Source organism: Pinus tabuliformis, chromosome 7 (genome assembly GCF_031772625.1).
Source record: "Pinus tabuliformis cultivar Carrire ecotype Pingquan chromosome 7, CPIR1, whole genome shotgun sequence".
Classification (NCBI taxonomy): Eukaryota; Viridiplantae; Streptophyta; class Pinopsida; order Pinales; family Pinaceae; genus Pinus; species Pinus tabuliformis.
The window spans coordinates 83,767,831-83,789,543 of record NC_142293.1 but is presented as its reverse complement, the minus strand read 5'-3'; the positions used below and the strand labels follow the sequence as shown (position 1 = coordinate 83,789,543).

The following is a 21,713-nucleotide window of genomic DNA, read 5'->3' as shown; positions in this document are numbered from 1 at the left end:
CCCTGGCTCTCTACGCTCACCCTACAAGTGCCAATATGTCCCTCTGGGGGGCTTGGCCCTGTATAGGGAGACCAAACCCTAGATGGAGACCCATTTGCAATCCTACATAAGATTCAATGTGTCCCCTCACCTCCCAGTACAACAAATCATTAGAGTAATCAAGTAAAAAAGCTTACAAATCATGAAACACAAGTGGACACTTCGTAATGGCATTCCCTTCCATAGTGGGCTTTGGCATGTACACGTGTCTCCAAGCTCAAAAGCGGGTTAACCAAGGACCCTATTAGGTGGTTTTAGCCTCTAAAGGGGTTGACATGTCCATGGTACATCCATCAAATGCTAGGTGGTATGTGATATAGTGATGGAATGGAGTGGGGCATGAAGGGGAAGCTCTAGGCCACATGCCATGGTACAAGGGTAGTTATAGTAAGGGAGGCCCACAATTGGGTGTATGAGTGTAGGAGGGAGCAATCGTGGTACATGAGTTACCCTAGCCTTTGTTTTTCCACCCTTCTTCATATGCCTTTTGCCTTTTATTGATTTTTCTTTTATAATTGCTCGGGCCTCCAAGGGATGAGAGCATGATGTGTGGGATATAGCAGTGAATTCCCCTCTCTTGGTAGGGCAGTTCATCGCCCGCAAGGGATTAGGACAATCATAGGATCTTTTATGATGGAAGGGGCTCATATAGGGCCCTAGGAACCGACTTGACAGCCATAATGATAGGGGGTAGAGTTCATGTTTGGCTTTTGCCCATGTGCTAAATGTGTATGTCCCAACTATCTTTTGCATTTTATGGTATATTTTCCTGTTGAGAATGGCCAAATATGGTTTTTCTTTTCTTTTTAACTACATCAACCTTTGGGGCATTGTTCTAGGCCTGACCCAAGGTGTGGAAAAGGGAAGGGGGAGGCTAACTCCTTATGGACCCAATGGACAAATGTGGACCCGGATGGGAAATATGATGAATGGGGTTGTAATGAGTGGAAGGGGATGATATATATAGTGTCGGGAAGCTGGACCATGTAGACCATGCAACCAAAATCAAGGTTTCCCATGTAGTGCCATCCCTGAAGCCTAGTAGCCAATAAAGGAGATCCCATGGGACTAGACTACAAGGTTAACCACCAAAAAGGGCAGAAGAGACAAGAGCACAGACCCAGTCCAATCTTTCCGCCAAATCCCCCCCACTAATCCATGTCCAAAAGTGTCCATGATAAGTAAACAAAAATGCCCAATCACACAATGATAAGCCATACCTTCGAGGTTGGAAGGTCCACCTTCAAATATACAATCATAACTGATGGGTGAGGAAGTGGTGGAGAAAATGGCACATCGAGCTATTCGGTGGCTGCAAGGGGTTGCTAGTTGCGGGCTGAGGAATATCTAAAAGAAAAAAATTCCCTAGGTCTCCTTTATAGACATAAGAAGACTCAGGGGTCAATATACTTGGACACATGGAAAAAGTGACCTTTTCTGATCGAGTGAATCACTAACCCTAATAAACTCAACAAGAATAACCTAATGCATCGATAGAAGTGTCTAGAATAGGGTGCCCCAACTCGAGGAAGAACTGCAACAAGCATGCATTCATGCTTACCCTTGGGACGTGTACCCTCTTCCTAGATAGGAAACCTCTCATTGAACATATCATCGCTGCCTATAGATAATGCACGCAGACAAACTCTAAAATAGAAAAGCATTTGTTCTAAAACTGAATGGCTAAATCTGGAAAAACCATACTAAAATTAGAAAAGATAATGTTGACGCATACATGCATGCACCCTCTCATATATGAGTGTTGTGCTACTCCCAAGAAGAATAGTGTTGCACCATCACTCTGAGTTGTTGTGCCCTCAACTGTACAAGTATGCTGGACGGAAACTGAGAAGTCTCTACCAGAACGCACCAACAATTTCGGAGAACAAGTTGCCAGGCAAACAAAGTGACATCTTGTTAGAAATACTGAGAGGGGGAGTGAATCAGTGTTTCGTACAATTAGTAATTTTACTTTTCTTTTGCAATGTTAATGAACAGTTGAGTAAAGCATTGCCAGATAACTTATGTAAATTGAAAACAGCATATGAAAGCATATAAATCATAAAGACACATCAATAGATCAACAAGCACATTATCACATAGAGACACTTGCTTTTTAGTTGGAAAACCCAACTGGGAAAAACCATCACTACTGTTGCCTGCTCCGTCTTCTATTATTATTAAAAAAAATCTTTACATATTGCACTGGTGTAGGCTTTTACCAGTGCGCAGGCTCCTACCTCCAATAAATTATCCACCTACTATTGGACGATGATAAACCCTTCTCCAATAAGCAATCCAATGATGATGATAAACCCTTCAGCGCATTCACTGTGTGACCAAAGCATATGATATCTAACAAACAAAATAAACCATACAAATTCTGGACCATAGATCTAACAAAAGTGCACATTCTATGTAGTCATGTTATGAATACAAACTCAAAAAAAAAATCACCAATGTGCTCATTGAGTGAAAGGTTTAGATCTACGTTATGATCTATGTGTATGTTCCTACAAAGGAACATTCACCAAATACCCAATCGACTACAGACCACCAGATCAACGAATAGAATGAGATTACTTAAGCCCAAACAAAATCTCTAAAAGACAATGACCTTCTCTGTTCCTGCAGAACAATGCATGAGACTCCATACAAATGATGCTTTAACTCCCAGCACTAGATAGATTCATCACAAAAAATATATAGCAACTAATATATTGTAATATTCCTAATTAGCCATGGCTAATTGGAATATTCGATTTTGCCCAATTTTTGCCTTCTATAGTTATTTATAAATAAAAAGTGAGGACGGGGGACATAACTCACTTTAAGAATAAAAAGTCACTTCCTAGTAGCATAACGTTGTGACTTAAGGAGGAGCCAAGGGAGCCAAAGGGGGACCAAAAATGGGGCCCACGTAGACACATGGAGGGACTGCGCAGAAGGGAAGAACACATGGCAAGAGGGGAATCACGCAGGAGGAGGTGAGCCTAGGGATTGTGAGAGGCAGAGGCTATAAAATAGAGAAGAGCCCCCTCATTTTGGATCATTCAGTTATGTGCATTTTGAGCTAGTCCTTTCGACTTCTGAGCACGCTGGCTGTTTAGCTAGTCTGCAGCACTGTTTAGTGCATTGAGTGTCTCCGTTCGGAGATTTCACCCTTAGCCCCGGGGGACTTTGAGTGCCTGCTCGGGCAAGGTATTTCCTTTGGCATTTCAACAGTAGTTTTATCAGCATTTCAGCAGCAATTTCAGCAGCGTTTTGGAGGACTGTGCAGCACTGGGAGAGGGACGTAGTTCTTTTTGGTTGTAGTGCTGGATTGGGGTTTGTAGGTGGATTTATGCTGGGTGATTGAGCAAGGGTCCAGCTCTTGTCTCATTGGAGGATTTTTGGCAGGGTTTCAGGCAGAGTTTAGAGGGGTTTCTTCAGTGGCAGCGCAGGGCATTGAGGAATTGCGCAGAACCCCAAGGGGGGTGTTTTTCGGGGTCGGCCATTCTAGGAAAGCTTTCTAGGTTTTTCTGGGTTTCTTGAGTAGAGCCCGAATCTAGAGTTTCAGCTTTTTCAAAGGAGGAGAGCAGCCCCAAATCATCATTTGTTTTCTAGCAGCAGCAGCATCCACGCAGAGAGGCCATTCTTGTCATTTTGAGAGTATTTCTTCACTTGCCTTGTGCAAGTCGAGGTGCCATCTGTCTGATCACCTCTTGTACTCATTTTATTGCTCAGTATAATAAAATGGCTTAGCATTTCTCGCTACATTTCTTGTGTATTTGCTTATATTTCCGGTTTACATTATTACATGTTGTTCCACTGTTATTTTATCACTTCTAGGTTGTTAAATCATTTGCCCGTATTTGGTTGGAGTTTTTGCTGGGGTTTGAGGAATATTCTGGGTTAGGAATATTATAGTGGTATCAGAGCATAGATCTAGCTCAACCTGTGGAGCTAGCAATCTATGACACCAGGGAAAAAACCCTACATTTGTTAAAGAGGTAGGAGATACAGAGACACTGAACGTAGGTTGGAGAATACCTACGGAGAGGGAGACTGTGTTCTTGTGACGGACACAGAACAGGAGGAACCTGTGGTAGACGCAGAACAGAGAGAGCCAGTAGTGGACGCAGAGCAGATGACAGATGAGGACGGGAAGAGATTTGCGGACATGCTCCTCAAATCTGTGTAGGATCTGTCGAGGCAGATTGAGGTGATGGGGCAGAGATTCACGGTAGTAGAAGCCAAACAGCGTGAGAGCCCACGAGTTTTCCAAATTGGTGAGGGATCAGGTGCATCCCATCACTTGCCAGAGCAGCGTGATACTGCGCAACAGGTGGCCTCACATGCCCCTACACGCTCTACCATGCCCACTTTCTTAGGAGCAGACACGAGGGTCGTAGCCCAGCAGGAGGCAGAGCCCGGACATATGGGCGATTATTTTGCAGAGTACCAGGCCTATGGGCAGGAGTTCAAGGAAACCCTCTTATTTAGAGATTTTGTTCAGCTCCAGCGGGATAGCAGACCCCGCGACCATCACAGATGGTACCGGCATTACCATGATGGCGACACCCACCGTGCAGTGAGTAGATTCCACTTGCCTATGTTTGATGGCTCATGAAACAGTTCGGCAAAATCTTGGGTGGAGAAGCTAGACATTTATTTCCAGCGTAACCAGATGTCGGAGACAGAGGCCATCAAGGTGGCAACATTACATTTGGATGGCGAGGCCCAGGATTGGTGGTTTCATGGGATGGTTGCACTGGGGCACTCCACAGTGACAACATATGCCGCGTTTACCAAGAGACTGATGGAGCGATTTGATCGGAGGGATCCAGAGCAGCATTTCGTTGAGCTGACAAGGCTCAAACAAACAGGGAGCCCAGAGACCTACACTGCAGATTTCTTGAGGGTCTTCGTGATGGTGCCAGACCTATCCACAGCACGGAGGGTCTATATGTATGTTGAGGGGTTAGCAGAGCCACTTCGGGGTTTACTCTGATCCACTAAACCCACCACACTCCAGGACGCTATCAGCAAGACCCGGGACTTACAGGATGTCTTATCTAAGACCCGGACACCTTACCCCCAGAGACAGACTTTTCAGTCTAAGGGGAAGGATGTGAGGATTCCTCCTCCAAAGGGGAATCCAGGACGAGTACAACTTGACGACGATGCCAGGAGGGAGCTGAAGAAGAAGCGGTTGTGCTTCACCTGTCAGGAGCCATGGGCACCAGGACATAGATGTGCTGCTGGCAAAGCACATTTTATTGAGGTCTTCTCCGAGAGCAGTGGAGAAGAGGATGACGAGGAGGATGTGGAGGCAGGAGATAGCCATGCCATACAGGGGCCTTTGCCACCTCCACCACCAGCAACAAGTGGTGCATCTTTTGCACCCACTAGAGGGGCCCTTGCAGCGTTGCGAGGAGTTCCCAAGTATCTGACGCTACGCGTACGAGGGACAGTACGTGGCCAGCGCGTATCAGTTTTGGTTGACAGTGGGGCAACCCACAACTTCATCGATGCACAGATGGTTGAGCGGAGAGGTATTCAGACAGAGAGCTTCGATGGGTTTTCAGTATTGGTCCCAGGAGATCAGACCATGATGTGTGCTCATTATGTTCCAGAGCTTTCAGTGATGATGGGCACCTACACATTGACTGACCACTTTTTCGTGGTCGATATTCCGGACACCAACATGATACTGGGTGTTCAGTGGCTTATTACTCTAGGGAAGGTCATGACGGATTGGAAGACCTTAGAGATGGAGTGGGATGATGAGAAGACAGGGAGGCATGAGAAGATACGGGGACAGCACACATATCCGCCTCAGACTGTGTCGGCTCATCGAATGGAGACAGTCTTCCGGAAGAGAGACATAGAGTAGGCAGTGGAGCTGCGTGCATCAGAGGCAGGGACTACAGGGTAGACGGTACATCCAGAGATCCAGTCCATCCTTGATCGGTATGCCATAGTGTTTAGAGAGATTCCACCAGGACAGCCACCGGATCGGGGGTTTGAGCACACCATCGAGCTTGACCAGGGCATCCAGGCAGTGATCACCACCCCCTATAGGCACCCCAAGGCCTATCGGGACGAGATTGAGTGGGCTATCCAGGAGTTGCTGGCTCTTGGGCACATTCGACCGAGCACGAGTCCTTTTGCTTCTTCTGTGGTGTTGGTGAAGAAGAAGGACGGTACATTAAGGATGTGCATTGACGTCAGGGCCCTGAACAAGAAGACCCTGAAGAACAGGTACCCCATACCCAGGATCGATGAGTTGACGGACGAGTTGAGGGGAGCACGATTCTTCTCATAGATTGATTTGAGATCTGGGTACCATCAGATTCGCATGAGGGAACAGGACATTCCCAAGACCGCTTTCAGGTGTCACTATGGGCACTTTGAGTTCTTGGTGATGCCTTTTGGGCTAACCAACGCCCCCGCTACATTTCAGTCCTGCATGAATCACATCTTCCGTAGTCACCTGAGGAAGTTTGTGTTGGTATTCTTTGATGACATTCTCATTTACAGGAGGACTTGGGAGGAGCATCTCCAGCACATTGAGACAGTATTGCATATCTTACAGGAGTAGCAGTTCTATGCCAAACTCTCCAAGTGTGAGTTTGGGTTGACGGAGATGTTGTATCTGGGACACATCATAGGAGTGGACGGAGTGAGAGTCCACGAGGAGAAGATCAGGGCCATCAGAGTATGGTCGGAGCCAAGAAATGTGACGGAACTTTGAGGATTCATTGGCATTTGTACTTACTACCGGAAGTTCGTCAAAGGTTTCTCACGGCTTGATGCACCCCTAACAGATTTGACGAGGAAGGGGGATTTCAGTTGGTCAGATAAAGCGTAGCGAGCCTTCGACAGGCTCAACGAGGTTATGAGCAGCTGCCCAGTGCTTGCGTTGCCAGATTTTACGCAGCCTTTTGTTTTGGAGTGTGATGTTTCGGGAGAGGGATCGACGCAGTGTTGATGCAGGGAGGTCACCCTATAGCCTTTGAGAGCCGGAAGCTCCTTACGCACAAGAGGTTGTATTCTATATACGACAAGGAGACGCTGGCCATCATGCATGCATTGGCTAAGTACCGGCAGTATTTGGTGGGTAACAGGTTCAAGGTGAGGACTGATCACAACAACCTCAAGTTCTTTTTGGAGCAGAAGCAGCTATAGGAGAGGCAGCAGAAGTGGATCAGCAAGATCCAAGCATATGACTTTGACATTGAGTATGTCAAGGGTAAGAACAACGTGGTAGCAGATGCCCTTTCATGTAGACCAGCCACGTTGTCTCTTATGAGCTTGGATACAGACTAGAGGGCTCGACTCTTAGTAGAGTACTCCAAGGACAGATTTGCATGTGAGGTTCTGGATGGGCAGGTGGCAGATGACAGGTATAGGGTGGTCGATGAGATCATCTATTACAGGGACCGGATCTTCTTGACTGAGGGGTCTCAGCGTAAGAAGAAGATACTCCAGGCATCACATGACTCACCATTGGCAGGACATCAGGGGTTTACCAAAACCTACGGGGCCATTAGGGAGAGGTTCTCATGGAAGGGCCTCAAGGAGGACGTACTCCGGCACATCCAGGAGTTCGATGTTTGGCAAAGGAACAAGGGAGAGATGAGCCATCCCGCGGGATTATTGCAGCCTCTTCCCATTCCGGAGGGGAAATGGGAGAGTATTTCGATAGACTTCATCACAGGGTTGCCCATGGTATAGGGCAAGAATTGCATCTTTGTCGTCGTTGACCGACTGACAAAGTACGCACACTTTTTTGCCATATCCGCACACTATACAGCAGCACAGATGGCCAAGCTGTTCTTTAGAGAGATCTTCAGGCTACATGGTCTTCCTAAGACCATCGTCAGTGATAGGGACAGCCGTTTCATGGGCGGGTTTTCACAGGAGCTTTTCCGGTTGGTGGGGACGGAGTTAACACCGAGTACCAGTTACCACCCACAGACGGATGGGCAGACAGAGATATTTAACAAGTGGCTAGAGGGCTACTTGCGTAACTATGTCAGTGGGCAGCAGCGAGCATGGTTGAGGTGGCTGCATCTAGGGGAGTACTGCTACAATACTTCACATCACATGTCCATTGGTATGTCACCATTCTATGCTTTATATGGATATCATCCTTTATCTTTTGCTGACGTGATGTTTGGCGATAGCAAGGCTCCCAGAGCCAAGATATGGATCCAAGAGAGTCAGGATATTCTCCGAGCTCTAACATGGCTACAGCACAGAACCAGCAGAAGCTGTATGCCGACAAAGGTCAGGTGGAGAGACAGTTCGAGGTAGGGGACATGGTCTACCTACGGTTACAGCGATACCGACAGCCGTCACTAAAGCAGAAGGGGGCTGAGAAGCTTAAGCCCCGCTTTTTTGGGCCGTACAGGGTGATACGTAGGGTTGGACAAGTTGCATATGAGTTGGAGCTGCCCCAAGGCAGCAAGATTCATAACGTTTTCCATGTGTCATGCCTGGAAAAGGCATTGGGGCAGCAGGTGGCAGTGACAGATGAGCTACCACCCATGGATGATGAGGGGCATTTGGTATTGCAGCCGGAGGCTATCATTGATACCAAGGAGAGGCAGCTACGAAACAGAACGGTCCGGGAATTCTTGGTGAGGTGGAAGAATTTGCCGGATGAGGATGCCACTTGGGAGAGTGAGAAGATCTTGCAGCATCCATCACTTCAGTTGCTTGAGGACAACCAACATTTTGCCGGGGGAGACTGTAATATTCCTAATTAGCCATGGCTAATTGGAATATTCGATTTTGCCCAATTTTTGCCTTCTATAGTTATTTATAAATAAAAAGTGAGGACGGGGGACATAACTCACTTTAAGAATAAAAAGTCACTTCCTAGTAGCATAACGTTGTGACTTAAGGAGGAGCCAAGGGGGCCAAAGGGGGACCAAAAATGGGGCCCACATAGACACATGGAGGGACTGCGCAGAAGGGAAGAACACATGGCAAGAGGGGAATCACGCAGGAGGAGGTGAGCCTAGGGATTGTGAGAGGCAGAGGCTATAAAATAGAGAAGAGCCCCCTCATTTTGGATCATTCAGTTATGTGCATTTTGAGCTAGTCGTTTCGACTTCTGAGCACGCTGGCTGTTTAGCTAGTCTGCAGCACTGTTTAGTGCATTGAGTGTCTCCGTTCGGAGATCTCACCCTTAGCCCCGGGGGACTTTGAGTGCCTGCTCGGGCAAGGTATTTCCTTTGGCATTTCAGCAGTAGTTTTATCAGCATTTCAGCAGCAATTTCAGCAGCGTTTTGGAGGACTGCGCAGCACTGGGAGAGGGACGCAGTTCTTTTTGGTTGTAGTGCTGGATTGGGGTTTGTAGGTGGATTTATGCTGGGTGATTGAGCAGGGGTCCAGCTCTTGTCTCATTGGAGGATTTTTGGCAGGGTTTCAGGCAGAGTTTAGAGGGGTTTCTTCAGTGGCAGCACAGGGCATTGAGGAACTGCGCAGAACCCCAAGGGGGGTGTTTTTCGGGGGTCGGCCATTCCGAGAAAGCTTACTGGGTTATTTTGGATTTCTTGAGTAAAGCCCGAATCCAGAGTTTCAACTTTTTCCGAGGAGGGGAGCGGCCCCAAATCATCATTTGTTTTCTAGCAGCAACAACAGCACAGCAGCAGCATCCATGCAGAGAGGCCATTCGTGTCATTCTGAGAGTATTTCTTCACTTGCCTTGTGCAAGTCGAGGTACCATCTGTCTGATCACCTCTTGTACTCATTTTATTGCTCAGTATAATAAAATGGCTTAGCATTTCTCGCTGCATTTCTTGTGTATTTGCTTATATTTCTAGTTTACGTTATTACATGTTGTTCCACTGTTATTTTATCACTTCTGGGTTGTTAAATCATTTGCACGTATTTGGTTGGAGTTTTTGCTGGGGTTTGAGGAATATTCTGGGTTAGGAATATTACATATATGGTGTGCAAAAAATCTAAACCTCCAGCAATGAATATGTGGCGCACATACACAAGGGGCCTCCAGCAATTAAAAACAATGTACAACCATTTCATAAATTAAGGTTGATTGATCCAGAACTATGCTTACCCATGATAGGTCAAAACCAATCCATTAGATATTTGAACCATTTTCCTTCAAATCGTTAGGTCCTTATGCACTGGTGCAATCAATCTTGCAATGGCTTAACTCTTTAAATCAAAACATGTCAAATCATGGTCATTCGCACCTGTTCCAGAACAAGACAAAACATAATTCAATAATATTTATGTGGAATGTCGGTGCCAAAGCCAATCAATCTCACGAAAAATGAACACAAAGTTGATCGATCTCCTTGACCATTTATAGCTTCTCCACCTTATGATTACCACAGGCAAATCCATGGATTTGTTGATGGAAATGTTGACCATATTAATTGAACGTTGAACAACCTCGCTCGCGCAAATTCCTTGGGAAATTCAATGGTTGTTCAACTTCTTCACCTAAAGGAATCATCGCGAGGATAACTCAGCCTCCCAGAGAATATCTTCACACAGATAGCATGTTCTCCAAGCGAAAAATGCAGAATCATCACACTATGCAAGTTAGCTTCCCTGCAAAGATGGGCTAATCTGAGGAAAAACCTAGGTGCCCTACGCACTGACCCAGAACTTTTCCGTACAGCAAGACATCGTCATAAGACCTCCAGGGTCTGTCCAACCTCCTGCAACTTCTCTGCGGCCATCAAGACATCATCATAAGACATCACCTTGCCAGGCACCTCTAGATCCTCGTGCAACTCTATAAGCATCAAGCAACATCACAAACTGATTGGCTTGTTGACATCAATGCCAACCATGCTGCCAACACATCTAATACATCGTATGGGTTTTTTCCAGTTAATAAAGAAAACAGATGTGATTTTGAATGCCGCAGTATTCTTCTAGCTTATGCTATTCATATTTTCAGTTAGTTATGCGTTTGAACTTTGCAGATCTATCATATAAACCAGCAGCTTTGATAGGCTTTAAGTTTTAGAGCTATCCGACAAATTTTGCAGACCTGCTTTACATTCATTCAAAATTTTAGTTGTGCAGATCCGCTTAGCATTCATTGAAATTTTAACGAAAGGGAGTGATCCTACAAAGGCTTATGCCTAGGATAGAGACATTGTCGCAGAAAAGGAGAGAAGTATCCCACTGGAAAGCAAGGAAGGAAGTATTCGACTGATTAAAAATTCTTTGATGTTAAACCAAAGTACTCGAGAAATTCCTTTCGAATCTTGGAAGCCACCTAGTTTGGATGGAAACAGAGACCCAGAGAGCAAATTGGCTAAATAACCCAGCTCATGTTCATATTCAAAATGTGCAACAATGATATATGCTAAAATTTTCCGTTAAGTTCAGCATAGAGAATTGATTGTATGCAATTGAATTTTCAGTTCCGTTATGATTATTTTCAAAATGGCGAGAAGATTAAAATTTGATTTACCCCTTCGTCCCAAAATTTCAATATAAGTTAATTGTATTCTAGATATCAATTAAAATGTTCTTACATTAATAATTTAATCTATGTATCAAATTCGGGGCCATTAAATTTGCAATCCTAAGTGGTTGAGAGTCGAAATTTTTCACCCTTTTTTTCAAAAAAGAGTCGCTTATGCAGTGATTACTGAAATTCGTAGATCCCAGGTCTTTAAAGCAGACTGCCTCGGATGCCAGCTATGGAGATTGTTCAGAAAATTTTCTTTTCAGTTTCATGCGAGCCTCTTGTCCATTGTGATTACTTTCCAAAGTAGCTTTTCAATGTGGTAGGCAACACTCTGCGCCAGAATTGTAACCATGCATATAACTGTGCCTTTATTTATGGACTATATTGTTTTCCATGTCCTCTCAAACCCCAATTTCAGAACATTTTGATTTTTTTTGTGATTGCTACTATTAACTGTAATAGAAGTTAATAAATTCAGAAGGTTGGAAGAGAGTTGAGAGTAAAATATTCGCTTAATGTCATTGACTCTGTCTTGTGGAGCTTAAATTCTTTGCTTTCATTTTTCTTTGAATATTCCACACTGGGGTTTTTGAATCTTTACCTTTATCAGCTGCAAAATCTGAATTTGTCATACGTTTCTCCTCCTTTGTACCTGCTGCTACTACACAAAACCTCGTCCTACTCTTTGGCTCCGCGCCATTTTCTTTTGATAATGTTCGCCCAGAGACCATGTTTGTACTCAAGAAGCAGGAGCTGGCATCCTTTGCAACAGTTTTGGATCCATTTTGGCTCGTATTTCGGACCAGCAATGCATATGGGGCAGTCACGTGAAGGTTCCACATGACGGTCTGCATAATTACATGGACAGAATGGTTTGACTCTACTGGACTTGGAAATTCATGTGAATGAATTCGCTTTGAATCGGCAGCTTTTGCTCTCAGGTTGAAAATTTGATAGAATTAAGTTCCTCTACACCGAGTGTTTGCGGATAAGGTAAAGCTCGGTGTTTTGAAACAGAACAAGGTTGTGCTGTTATGGGGAGGGATTTCAACATGTAAAGTCAAGTGAAAATTGGGCAAGTCAAAATTGCTTCAAGTGACAAAACATGAAGGTGGATTTGGGGAAACTCAAAGTAATATGACGGCATTTTAAGGTGTAGGATTCCTTGCTTTAAATGGGGACAAATGAGAAGAAAATCGATCAAGATCAAGAAAGAGAAACAAAAATAAAGAAGAATCAATCATTTACAGTGCCACATCTACACTTATTACTTGGTCATCAAATCTATATGTCCAAGAACTGATGAAGGTCAGTACAAGGCTGGAGATTTTGGAAGCCAAAGAACAGGAAAGAGATCGCAAAATTTCAAAAATCACATTTGCAAACCAATGTCTAATGGGAGGTAAAAGAATTTTAAAAGAACAGGTAACATTGTTACAAGAGGCTCTAGAGACAAGAAAACAAAAATGGCATAACATGAAAGAAGTAATAACAACAAACAGAGATGTGATAATTTCGAAACAAACTCAGGTAGATACACAGGTATCTCAGCAAACAGACATTTCCAAAGAGAAGGCAAAAATGAACCATGAGAAAGATAGTCCAAAACAAATCAAAACTAGAGTTGAAGACACTAATGGTTACATAAGGGTAGAGGAAGAAGAAGATGCAAGTGATCACAAAGCACAGGAAATAGAACAAAAAGAAAAATAAGACAGAAAAACAAACTTTAGTATCAGGGGAATAAGAGATTATGGGAAGAATGAAAGTACTCTCAATTTGACAAAAGACTTTCTGAAAGAGAAACAACATTGAAAAAAGCAAATTTGCCAAGCAAGAAGGGTTGGGAGGATATGTGAAAAGAGGCCTTGACCCATAAAAGTCACCATCGCAAGCATACAAGAAAAACGACAACTTTTGGGCAAAAAGAAACTCTTGAAAAGCTCATACTTCTTCCTCGATGAAGATCTAACCAAAAAACAACAAGAGGAGAGAAGGGATGAAGTGGAGAAAAATAGAACATCAAGAAATGAAGGGAAAAGGGCATGGTTGTACAATGAGACAGCCGTTATTGAAGGGTTTGGGCCTCCAAGCAAATCAGGGCAGCAGGCTGACAGTAAAGAAAAAACAAAGAATTCAATAATATAGACGAAAACAATAAGAGCAGTGTGGACAAAAAGGGGTGAAGACTCAAATTTGAGTCTTATGTGCCAAATTGCGTAGCGGTCAAATCCTACCCAGGTCTACCTAAGTTTAGTTTGTTGGAATTGTAGAAGTTACCCTTGGAGGAGGGGACCTGGGTTAGGGCCTATTGCGGAAGGTAGAGACATAATTTGTCTCACGAAAACTCATGAGCATAATGGTTGCAAAACTCCTGTGTTTGACGGTTATTTGAAGTTGGGAGTTTGGAACAAGGTAGCAGAAAATGGCAAAGGGTATGGGGGAATACTAGTTTTAGTGAAATAAAAGAAGGTCGTCACATTCAGTTAATTAAAGAAGATGCAAATAAACAATATTTGTAGTTGAAAATATCGGAGAATGAGAATCACATAAGAATTGCAGCATGCTATTTTGCCCCTCAAGTCTCAAACACTTACAAAAATAAGGGGCTTGATAGCAAAGATCCATATGCAGCTTTAAAACAAGATATTGTCGTGTACTCTCAGCAGGGAGAAGTTCTTTTAGTGAGAGATTTCAATGCTAGAACAACAAATAATCAAGCTAGCATCCTTTGTTGCAAAGAGGATAACAATCCTATTTGGCTCACTGAAGAGGAGAATCCCCAATGGGTGAGGTGTTCAGAAGATGACAAAGTTGGCAATCATTTTGGAGATGAGTTGCTTACACCGTGTGGGGCTTTCAACTTAATTATTTGCAATGGTCTAGATAGATGGAAAAGGTTTGGGAACTTCACTTGCAACACATACAATGGAGCAAGTGTCGTTGACTATGTGATGTGTTCACAAAGCTTAATAGAAAAGATAGATGAAGTTAGTATTGGAGAGCATATTTGGGACTTAAAATCAGACCATAACCCAATTTTTATAAAGTTGTCATGGTTAGAAGAAAGACAACGTAGGAGGAAAACTCAATGCTCTCGACAATCACTAACAAGGGGCAAAATTCTTCTAACACAAGCAAATGGTACTATCTTCAAGACAATGTTAGAGAGATTAATTTAGAAGGAGAACACTGGGTTCAAACGCTTCAACAGCCATGAGTTAACAAATATAATCCAAAGTGCACTTGAGAAGTGCAAACGAGCAAAAAATAGAAAATCAATCAAATTGCTTTCCTGTAAAAGCCTGGTTTGTTGAGGAATGCAAAATGACAAAGGAGAACCTTGAGAAAGGTAGGAAAAGAGAAGATGAATGTAAAGTTATATAAGCAGATACTAAAAAGGAAAAAATGATGAGTTCATGCAAACAAGGAGAGAAGAGTTAATATATTTAAGCAAGAATAATCTAAAGCTTTTCTGGCAGGAACTGCAACCAAGGAAGAAGCAAATTGAAATTAATATACAGTCAATCAATGGTTTGAATATGCAAGGCAACTCTATGAGAAAGAATCTGAGGCGGAGTCCCCCCTAGGATCAATGCAAATTCAAAGCTCTTCACATTACAGGAGGTGGAGAATGGAATTAAGAAACTGAAAACAGGAAAGGCAAAGGACTTGGTTGAACTTCAAGCAGAGTATCTAAAATGGGGAATGAACACTCTTGCACCGCACATCATGAAAATATTCAACAACATCATTCAGCAAGGTTTCCCAAGAGACTAGACAACTAGCCTAGCAATACCCCTTTTTAAAAGTGGAGACATTAATAATCCATCCAACTATAGAACAATTATGATCGATCATTTGTTTGCAAAGCTTTTCGGCAGCATGGTAGAAGACAGAATTAGCAAGTGGGCAGAAGTAAAAGAAAAGAGGGCAAGAGGGCAAGCGGGTTTTAGGCCAAAACATTCTATAGTGGATCATGGCATCACATTGAGACACATTGTTGAAAAGGTTTGGGAGGACAAAGAAGAAGTATTTTGTTGCTTTGTTGACTTCAAAAAAGCATTTGACATAGTCCCTACGGATAAGTTGTGACGTAGAATGGAAGAACTTGAAATTCATGTGCATTATAGAGTCGTTGTCCATAGACTTTATGAAGAAGTGAAAATCAAAATTAGAACCTCAACAGGTATTTTAGAAATCTTAAAAAGTGACATTGGAGTCAAGCAAGGTTGTCCTCTATCCCCCACTGTTTTTTGTCTATATATTGATAAATTGGAAGAGTGGCTAAATCTGCAAAGTGGAGATGGTGTTCGGTTGGGGGAGTTTGTGATAAAGCTTCTTTTATATGTTAATGATATTGTATTGATTTCTAAATCGGCCCATGGATTGAAAATGCACTTATATGCCCTTGAGCATTTTTGTAGAGCAGTAAGGATGCAAGTCAATACTAGCAAGACCAAATAATGATTTTTTCTAATAAAAAGAAGCAGAGCTAGCATACTTTCTTCTTTGAAGACAACATTCTTGAAGAAGTAATGACTACAAGTACCTTGGGATTGATTCCAACAACAAACTCAATTGGGAGGACCGCGGAAAGAAGAGAATTTTAGGAGGGTGGAAAGCATTATATGCTTTTCAAAATAGATGTAGAGAAGCAGAGTTATGGGATTGGAAAACGATTAAAGTGCTTTTTGGACTCCTAGTTTGTCTAGTGATGCTATATGGGTGTGAATTTTGGGCTAGCAACACTTTGTCTCAAAATGGAAACAAATTGAGAAAATCCAAAAACGCTTGATCATGAGCAAGTTCAAAATAAAAATTTCGGTACCTTATGGATGATGTTGAGTGAAACAAGAGCAACTTCCATTGAAGCAATTGCTATGGTGTGGCTCATAAGATACCTAAAAAGAATTGAACAAATGAGAGTAGGTTGATGGCCTAATGTTATCTTCAATGAAGGCATCAGTGAAAGAAAGAAAACATGGATGAAGCAAAACTACACATGGATGCAAAAATATAATATCTACCTTAATGCCTGTCCCACAAATAGCAAGGAGCTAAAGGATTTTTTTATGGAGAAGTTTTGTAAAAAGGTATGGGGAAAAGAGTTGGGTAGAAAGAAGAAATATTACACTGAGGAATTCAACCCTGATTTACAACAAAAAGAGTTCATTGGAGCTAGCATTTCGTGGAGGGCAAAGGTTCTTATTGCTCAATTAAGGACCAACTCACATCAAATTCGGTGTGAAACAAGATGGTGGAAAAGGCCTAAAGAAGCTTGGGAAGAAAGGGTGTGTACATTTTGCACGTCTAGGGCTGTGGAATCGGAAAAACATTTCATTTGGGAATGTGATGCATTTAAAGACATCAGAGAAAGTTATGAGAACATGTTAGCATCAGTGTCTTGGCATTGTCTTTTTAGTGAGGGGATTGTTGGAAGGTTGGGTCAGCTCATCATCAATTTGAATCGGAAAAAGACCGAATTGCAAAGAGCAAAAAACATGGAATTAATGGTCTCATAGACTTTTTTAGTCTCGTGGACTTTAAAATATCATTTCATTTATGCATGTTGTGTTGTTATGGGAGGGATTTCACCATGCATGTTTGTTTAACATTCGTCACATGGAGATTTTTAAAAAGGAATTTTGAGTTGGTAGAGTAAGTAGTAATGTTGAATTTTATATGATATACTAGCATTTGCACCCAAAGTGTAAAGGATAAGTGTAAAGGGTATCTGGGATAGTGTTTTGGTTTTCTTACCTTTCGAATATATATAATAATATTTAAACTAGAAGGGTTTTAAATGTCATATATATACAATAATATTTGAAATAGAAGGGTTTTAAATGTATTATTTGTAGTTGAGAATTGATTAGTCAAACAAGCTTGGAGGTCGGCTGGTTGAATGCGGGATGTCACTATGTCATGTCTTATGTTCCAATGCCAAGAAAGAAAATAAATATGGATAGTAAAAGGTGCACAAAATGGTGGCCATTAGATGTGGAAGATATTCAATCTAATATAAGAACAAGCAGTGAGGTAGTAGTGTGGTTAGAGTTTGGATTACACCATTGCTTAGAGTGATCACTTTAAATATCAATAAATACAAATGACCTACATGGGCAACAAATAATTTAAAATTGCATAAAGTATTCAAAATATCGCAATATGTGAATTGTGTTAATGTGAAAACTAAATTCCATCATAATAGTTAAACCAAAATTAAACATATAAATTTAAAATATTCAATGAATGTTGTTTCCTTTACATAAAAATGAGATTAGTATATAAGAACTTTAAAAAAATGTTTCAAAAAATTAGTAATTAATACAAATTCAAGAAACATTCACTTCATACCAAAAACTTTAGTCCCTAACTAAGAAGGACTAATAATGTGTTTTTATGATTGATTTGTTTAATGTTTATGATTATTCATTATAAAATGATAATATGGTAAGTTGTTCGTTTTTCCATGACATATTTCATAACCTTTTAAGAGCCATTTTACACTCGCATTTAAGAAATATATATGCTTTATTGCAAGTGGTATAGGAGTTCATTTGTGCACTTTAAAAAAAAAAATATTTATATTCATTTAATTTTTTCACAATATATTAATAATGTAAAAGCTTAGTTTTCTATTCATTCAAAATCTCATTGGAAACTTTGAGAGTGGTAAGTTTAAATTTTTTAACCTATGTAATGTGAGTGTCCTACGGTTTTTCAAAGCGTTGACTCTATTTGCTTTCAAAATTGCATTTGAAGCAATAAAAAATCACAATATCATAAAAAATTATCATCAATTTCATCCAAAAAATAATAACTTTGAATAGTTAAACTACATCTTATGTAAATCCTAAAATAGTTCATTTTCAACGAAAATTGCAAAATCAATAAATTGTGTTATCAATCAGATTATTCCAAGATTTTATTTAACATTTATATGGTTTATTTTTATTATATCGTTTATTCACATAGAATTTGGGATAAATAGACTATGTCATCAATTAAATGATATTTAATATTTTACTTAACATTATGATTCTTTTAATTAACATTAAATTAAAAAAAATTAAATGTAATATTAAAATAATTATAATGTGTTGTTAATTGAGTTTATTTTGTATGGTTAGGAAAAATAATTGTTATCGTTGTTGATCTATTTATGAAACTTGAAGGTGATATACAATTTGCAAATGAAATTTTATGTATTTTGGGTAATGGATCATGTTACTAAACACATAAACAAATGATTTTTAAACTTAGTTAACAGACAAAATAGAGACAAAATACCATATCAAAAACACATATCAGCAGACATGATAAACTTGGGCTACATCTCCTGGTCCAGCTTCCAATGCAGGGCCTCTTTCATTAAGTGCTCAAATTTATGTTTTCATGGCTTTAATATGATCATAATGCAAAAAAAATGTTTCCAATGAATTCATAACAGTCAAAAACCCCAATTTGAGTTCTTTTTGTACCTCATTTGGCCAAAAACTAAGAAAGTTATGCATGTTACAAGTTTTTCCCCAATTCCATAGTTAGTCATCTTACAATTCGACCCAAACTTGGCTTGAGGGCCCCAAACTCGGAATCAGCGTGCAAACCTGACCTACAATCTCACCTAACAGGAGAAATTGTGGGACAGATAAATTATCCATTAACCCCCCAATTCTGAAAAATGTGGCCGTAGGGGGCCACGTGCCCAGGGGTTGGGGCTAACCGCTCGCTCTCGTCGGCCAAACCCCCAACACCTGGTGTATGGTCTCATTAACGCACCCATAGAGCCGAAGGCTGGTGCTATATTCCCACGCGCCCAATTTTAAAGACTAGCATGTCGTCATTTGAGGCACATGTGGCCTAGGGCTGGCCCCCGCTCCAAGCGTTAAGGGTTGGCCCCCTTCGTTAGCCTCCCACCATGATTACATGTGTCGCATATGGCCCGGGGCTAACTCCCTAGGGGTTGGCCCCTATCCAACCTCCGTCTGTTGTTCTCCGCTCTGGTGTTTGTGGTAGGCCTGTGACCACTGGGCTAGGGCTAAGCCCTGACCCACGGTCCCACCCCTTGGTTCTGAGGGCACGAGGACCAGGGTTGGGGCTTAGCCCTGGCCCAACCCAAAACATGTTTTACGCTATGGTTTAAATATAAGTCAATAACCATATGGTTAAGAAACTCTGGTGTGGTGCGATGTTAAGTGGTTGTGTTGCTCGATGCTTGGTTGCTGGTTCGAATCCTGTGGGAAGCTTAGCCCCTTAAAAAAAAATTGACCTGTCACTGGAGGCCATGTGGCAGTCTCCAATTGGCCCATGCAGCTCTCCCCCATTGGTCTACCCCAATACATAGTCAACCACCAATAATATTAAAATAAAATTCTTAGCCAAGCAAAACTCAAGAAATTTCGACCAACCAGATTGAGACACATGACAAAAACCCATTGGCCAATAAAAATATAATCACCCTGCCCAGTCACATGCCTAGTCAGCATACAAAGTGCTGGCTAGGCATACCTGCAACCCAATTTTAAAATTTTGCATGTTTAGGAATTCAATCAGAACAGGATATCGGGAGCATACGATATTGGTTTTGAACCATTCAAGTTGTGTTGGATTCAGCTTGTCGAGAGCTACACACTGGTACAAGTTTCGAGCACTTTTGAACACTTTGAATTTTGAGCACTAAACTGATCCCTTGGATCACTCCTCCCCATTGGAAGCTTTTGGACCTCCAAAATCTCATTTTCAGTCAACAAACAAATAAGGGTACAGTTCCCTCACCCTTCCCTTCTCAATCCATTTGGATTTTCCTGAATTTGTACCTTGGAACCCCATATGAAGGTGCTTCTCGTTCCTTCTTCTTGAAGTTCTTGTTTCTCTGTCAAGGATAGAACCTTGCTACAATTCTTCAATATGTTTAGAGGAGAAAACTTTTGTTAAAGAAATCTGAACATTTTCTCTGATGTCTTCAATCCAAGGAGAATTACCCAATTTCAAGTTATTTTCTCTTTGAAGTTTTTCTTTGCTAATGCAAAGCCTTACTCCATTTCTAACCTGAAAATTGTGGTCAATACAATGCTTATCATGTTCAGCCTTGTTTTTGGCTCGACTCTTCACCAAATGTGAACAGCGTTGCCATGCACCATTCTTCCTCAAAGCCAAAACATTATGAAACCCACAAGAAGATATTTTAGAACCAATTTCCTCTTTGTCAAATAGCTTTTGCATCTGCTTTTTGACCCCTGCATTCTTTAACACTGGCATCTTGTTCATACCAATGTTCAACAATGATGCATCCTACTGCAATTGCACTTCATATTGTTTTCCTCTTTTAGGAGGCAACATGTTAGACTCCTGAAACATCTTATCACATGGATTAGCAACCTCAATGAAATCAGATTTCAAACTTGATTCATATCCTTGAAAGACTTCAGATTCATCAACATCTTTATGTTTAATCATCAACAATGTAAAATTCTGACTAGCATTTACAAACCTCTTCATTTGTCCAGCATTCACAAGAGATAAATTCAACTTCTTGCTATGTGCTCTAACAATGTACTCAATCCCATCTTTAAACAAGTGATACTTGTTCTCATGGTGATGAAAGATGGCTTTCCTGTCATATAAGTATGGGCTTCCAAAAACAATCCCACAAATGTCAAGTGGTAACACATCAAATTCTACCTCATCAATAAAATTTGAAGTGATGGCAAATCTAAGTATGCATTTTCTTCTCACTTGCAACTTGGCATTGTCACATACCGAACCAAAGGATAAATTTTAGGATGAGGAATGGTTTCCAAATTTAGTTTCTTGACAATGTCTTTTAAAATGAGGTTTGCTTGTGAACCACTATCAAACAAAGTATCTACCTTGTTATGTTTTGTGATGATTCTAATATGGAACAAATCTATTATTTCTCTTTCATTTTGAGTTTCAATGGGTTTGCTAGAAGAACTAGTACTTGCAATTGAATCCTTACCTTTCAATCCCATAGCTATGATTTTTTTTTCATCTCCGAAATTAGATCCTAGATCTTGTTGTGTAGTTGCACAATCTTTTCTTTCTCCTTGTTATTAATTTTTTGGGTCTCATCTCAAGATGAAGTTTCCAACAGTGGTCTTCATCATGGCCTTCTTTAGAACAATGTTCACATGTGGGTTTTTCTCCTTCTTTCTTCACTGAAGCATTCTTTTTATCCTTTCCTTTAAACTTC

The 21,713-nt window shown here is 41.3% G+C and overlaps 1 protein-coding gene across 1 annotated transcript in view; it reads right to left on the bottom strand.

Annotated features, from left to right (window-relative positions):
* The window catches only part of LOC149245365 (DEA(D/H)-box RNA helicase family protein), a 311,539-nt gene extending 298,998 nt beyond the window's left edge, over positions 1-12,541 (bottom strand). Inside the window, exon 1 of the mRNA XM_089457754.1 lies at positions 12,096-12,541. Coding sequence (XP_089313880.1) covers positions 12,096-12,348 — 253 coding nt within the window. The 5' untranslated portion in view covers positions 12,349-12,541. The remainder of the gene's footprint in view (positions 1-12,095) is intronic.
* Between the last annotated feature and the right edge of the window lie 9,172 nt (positions 12,542-21,713).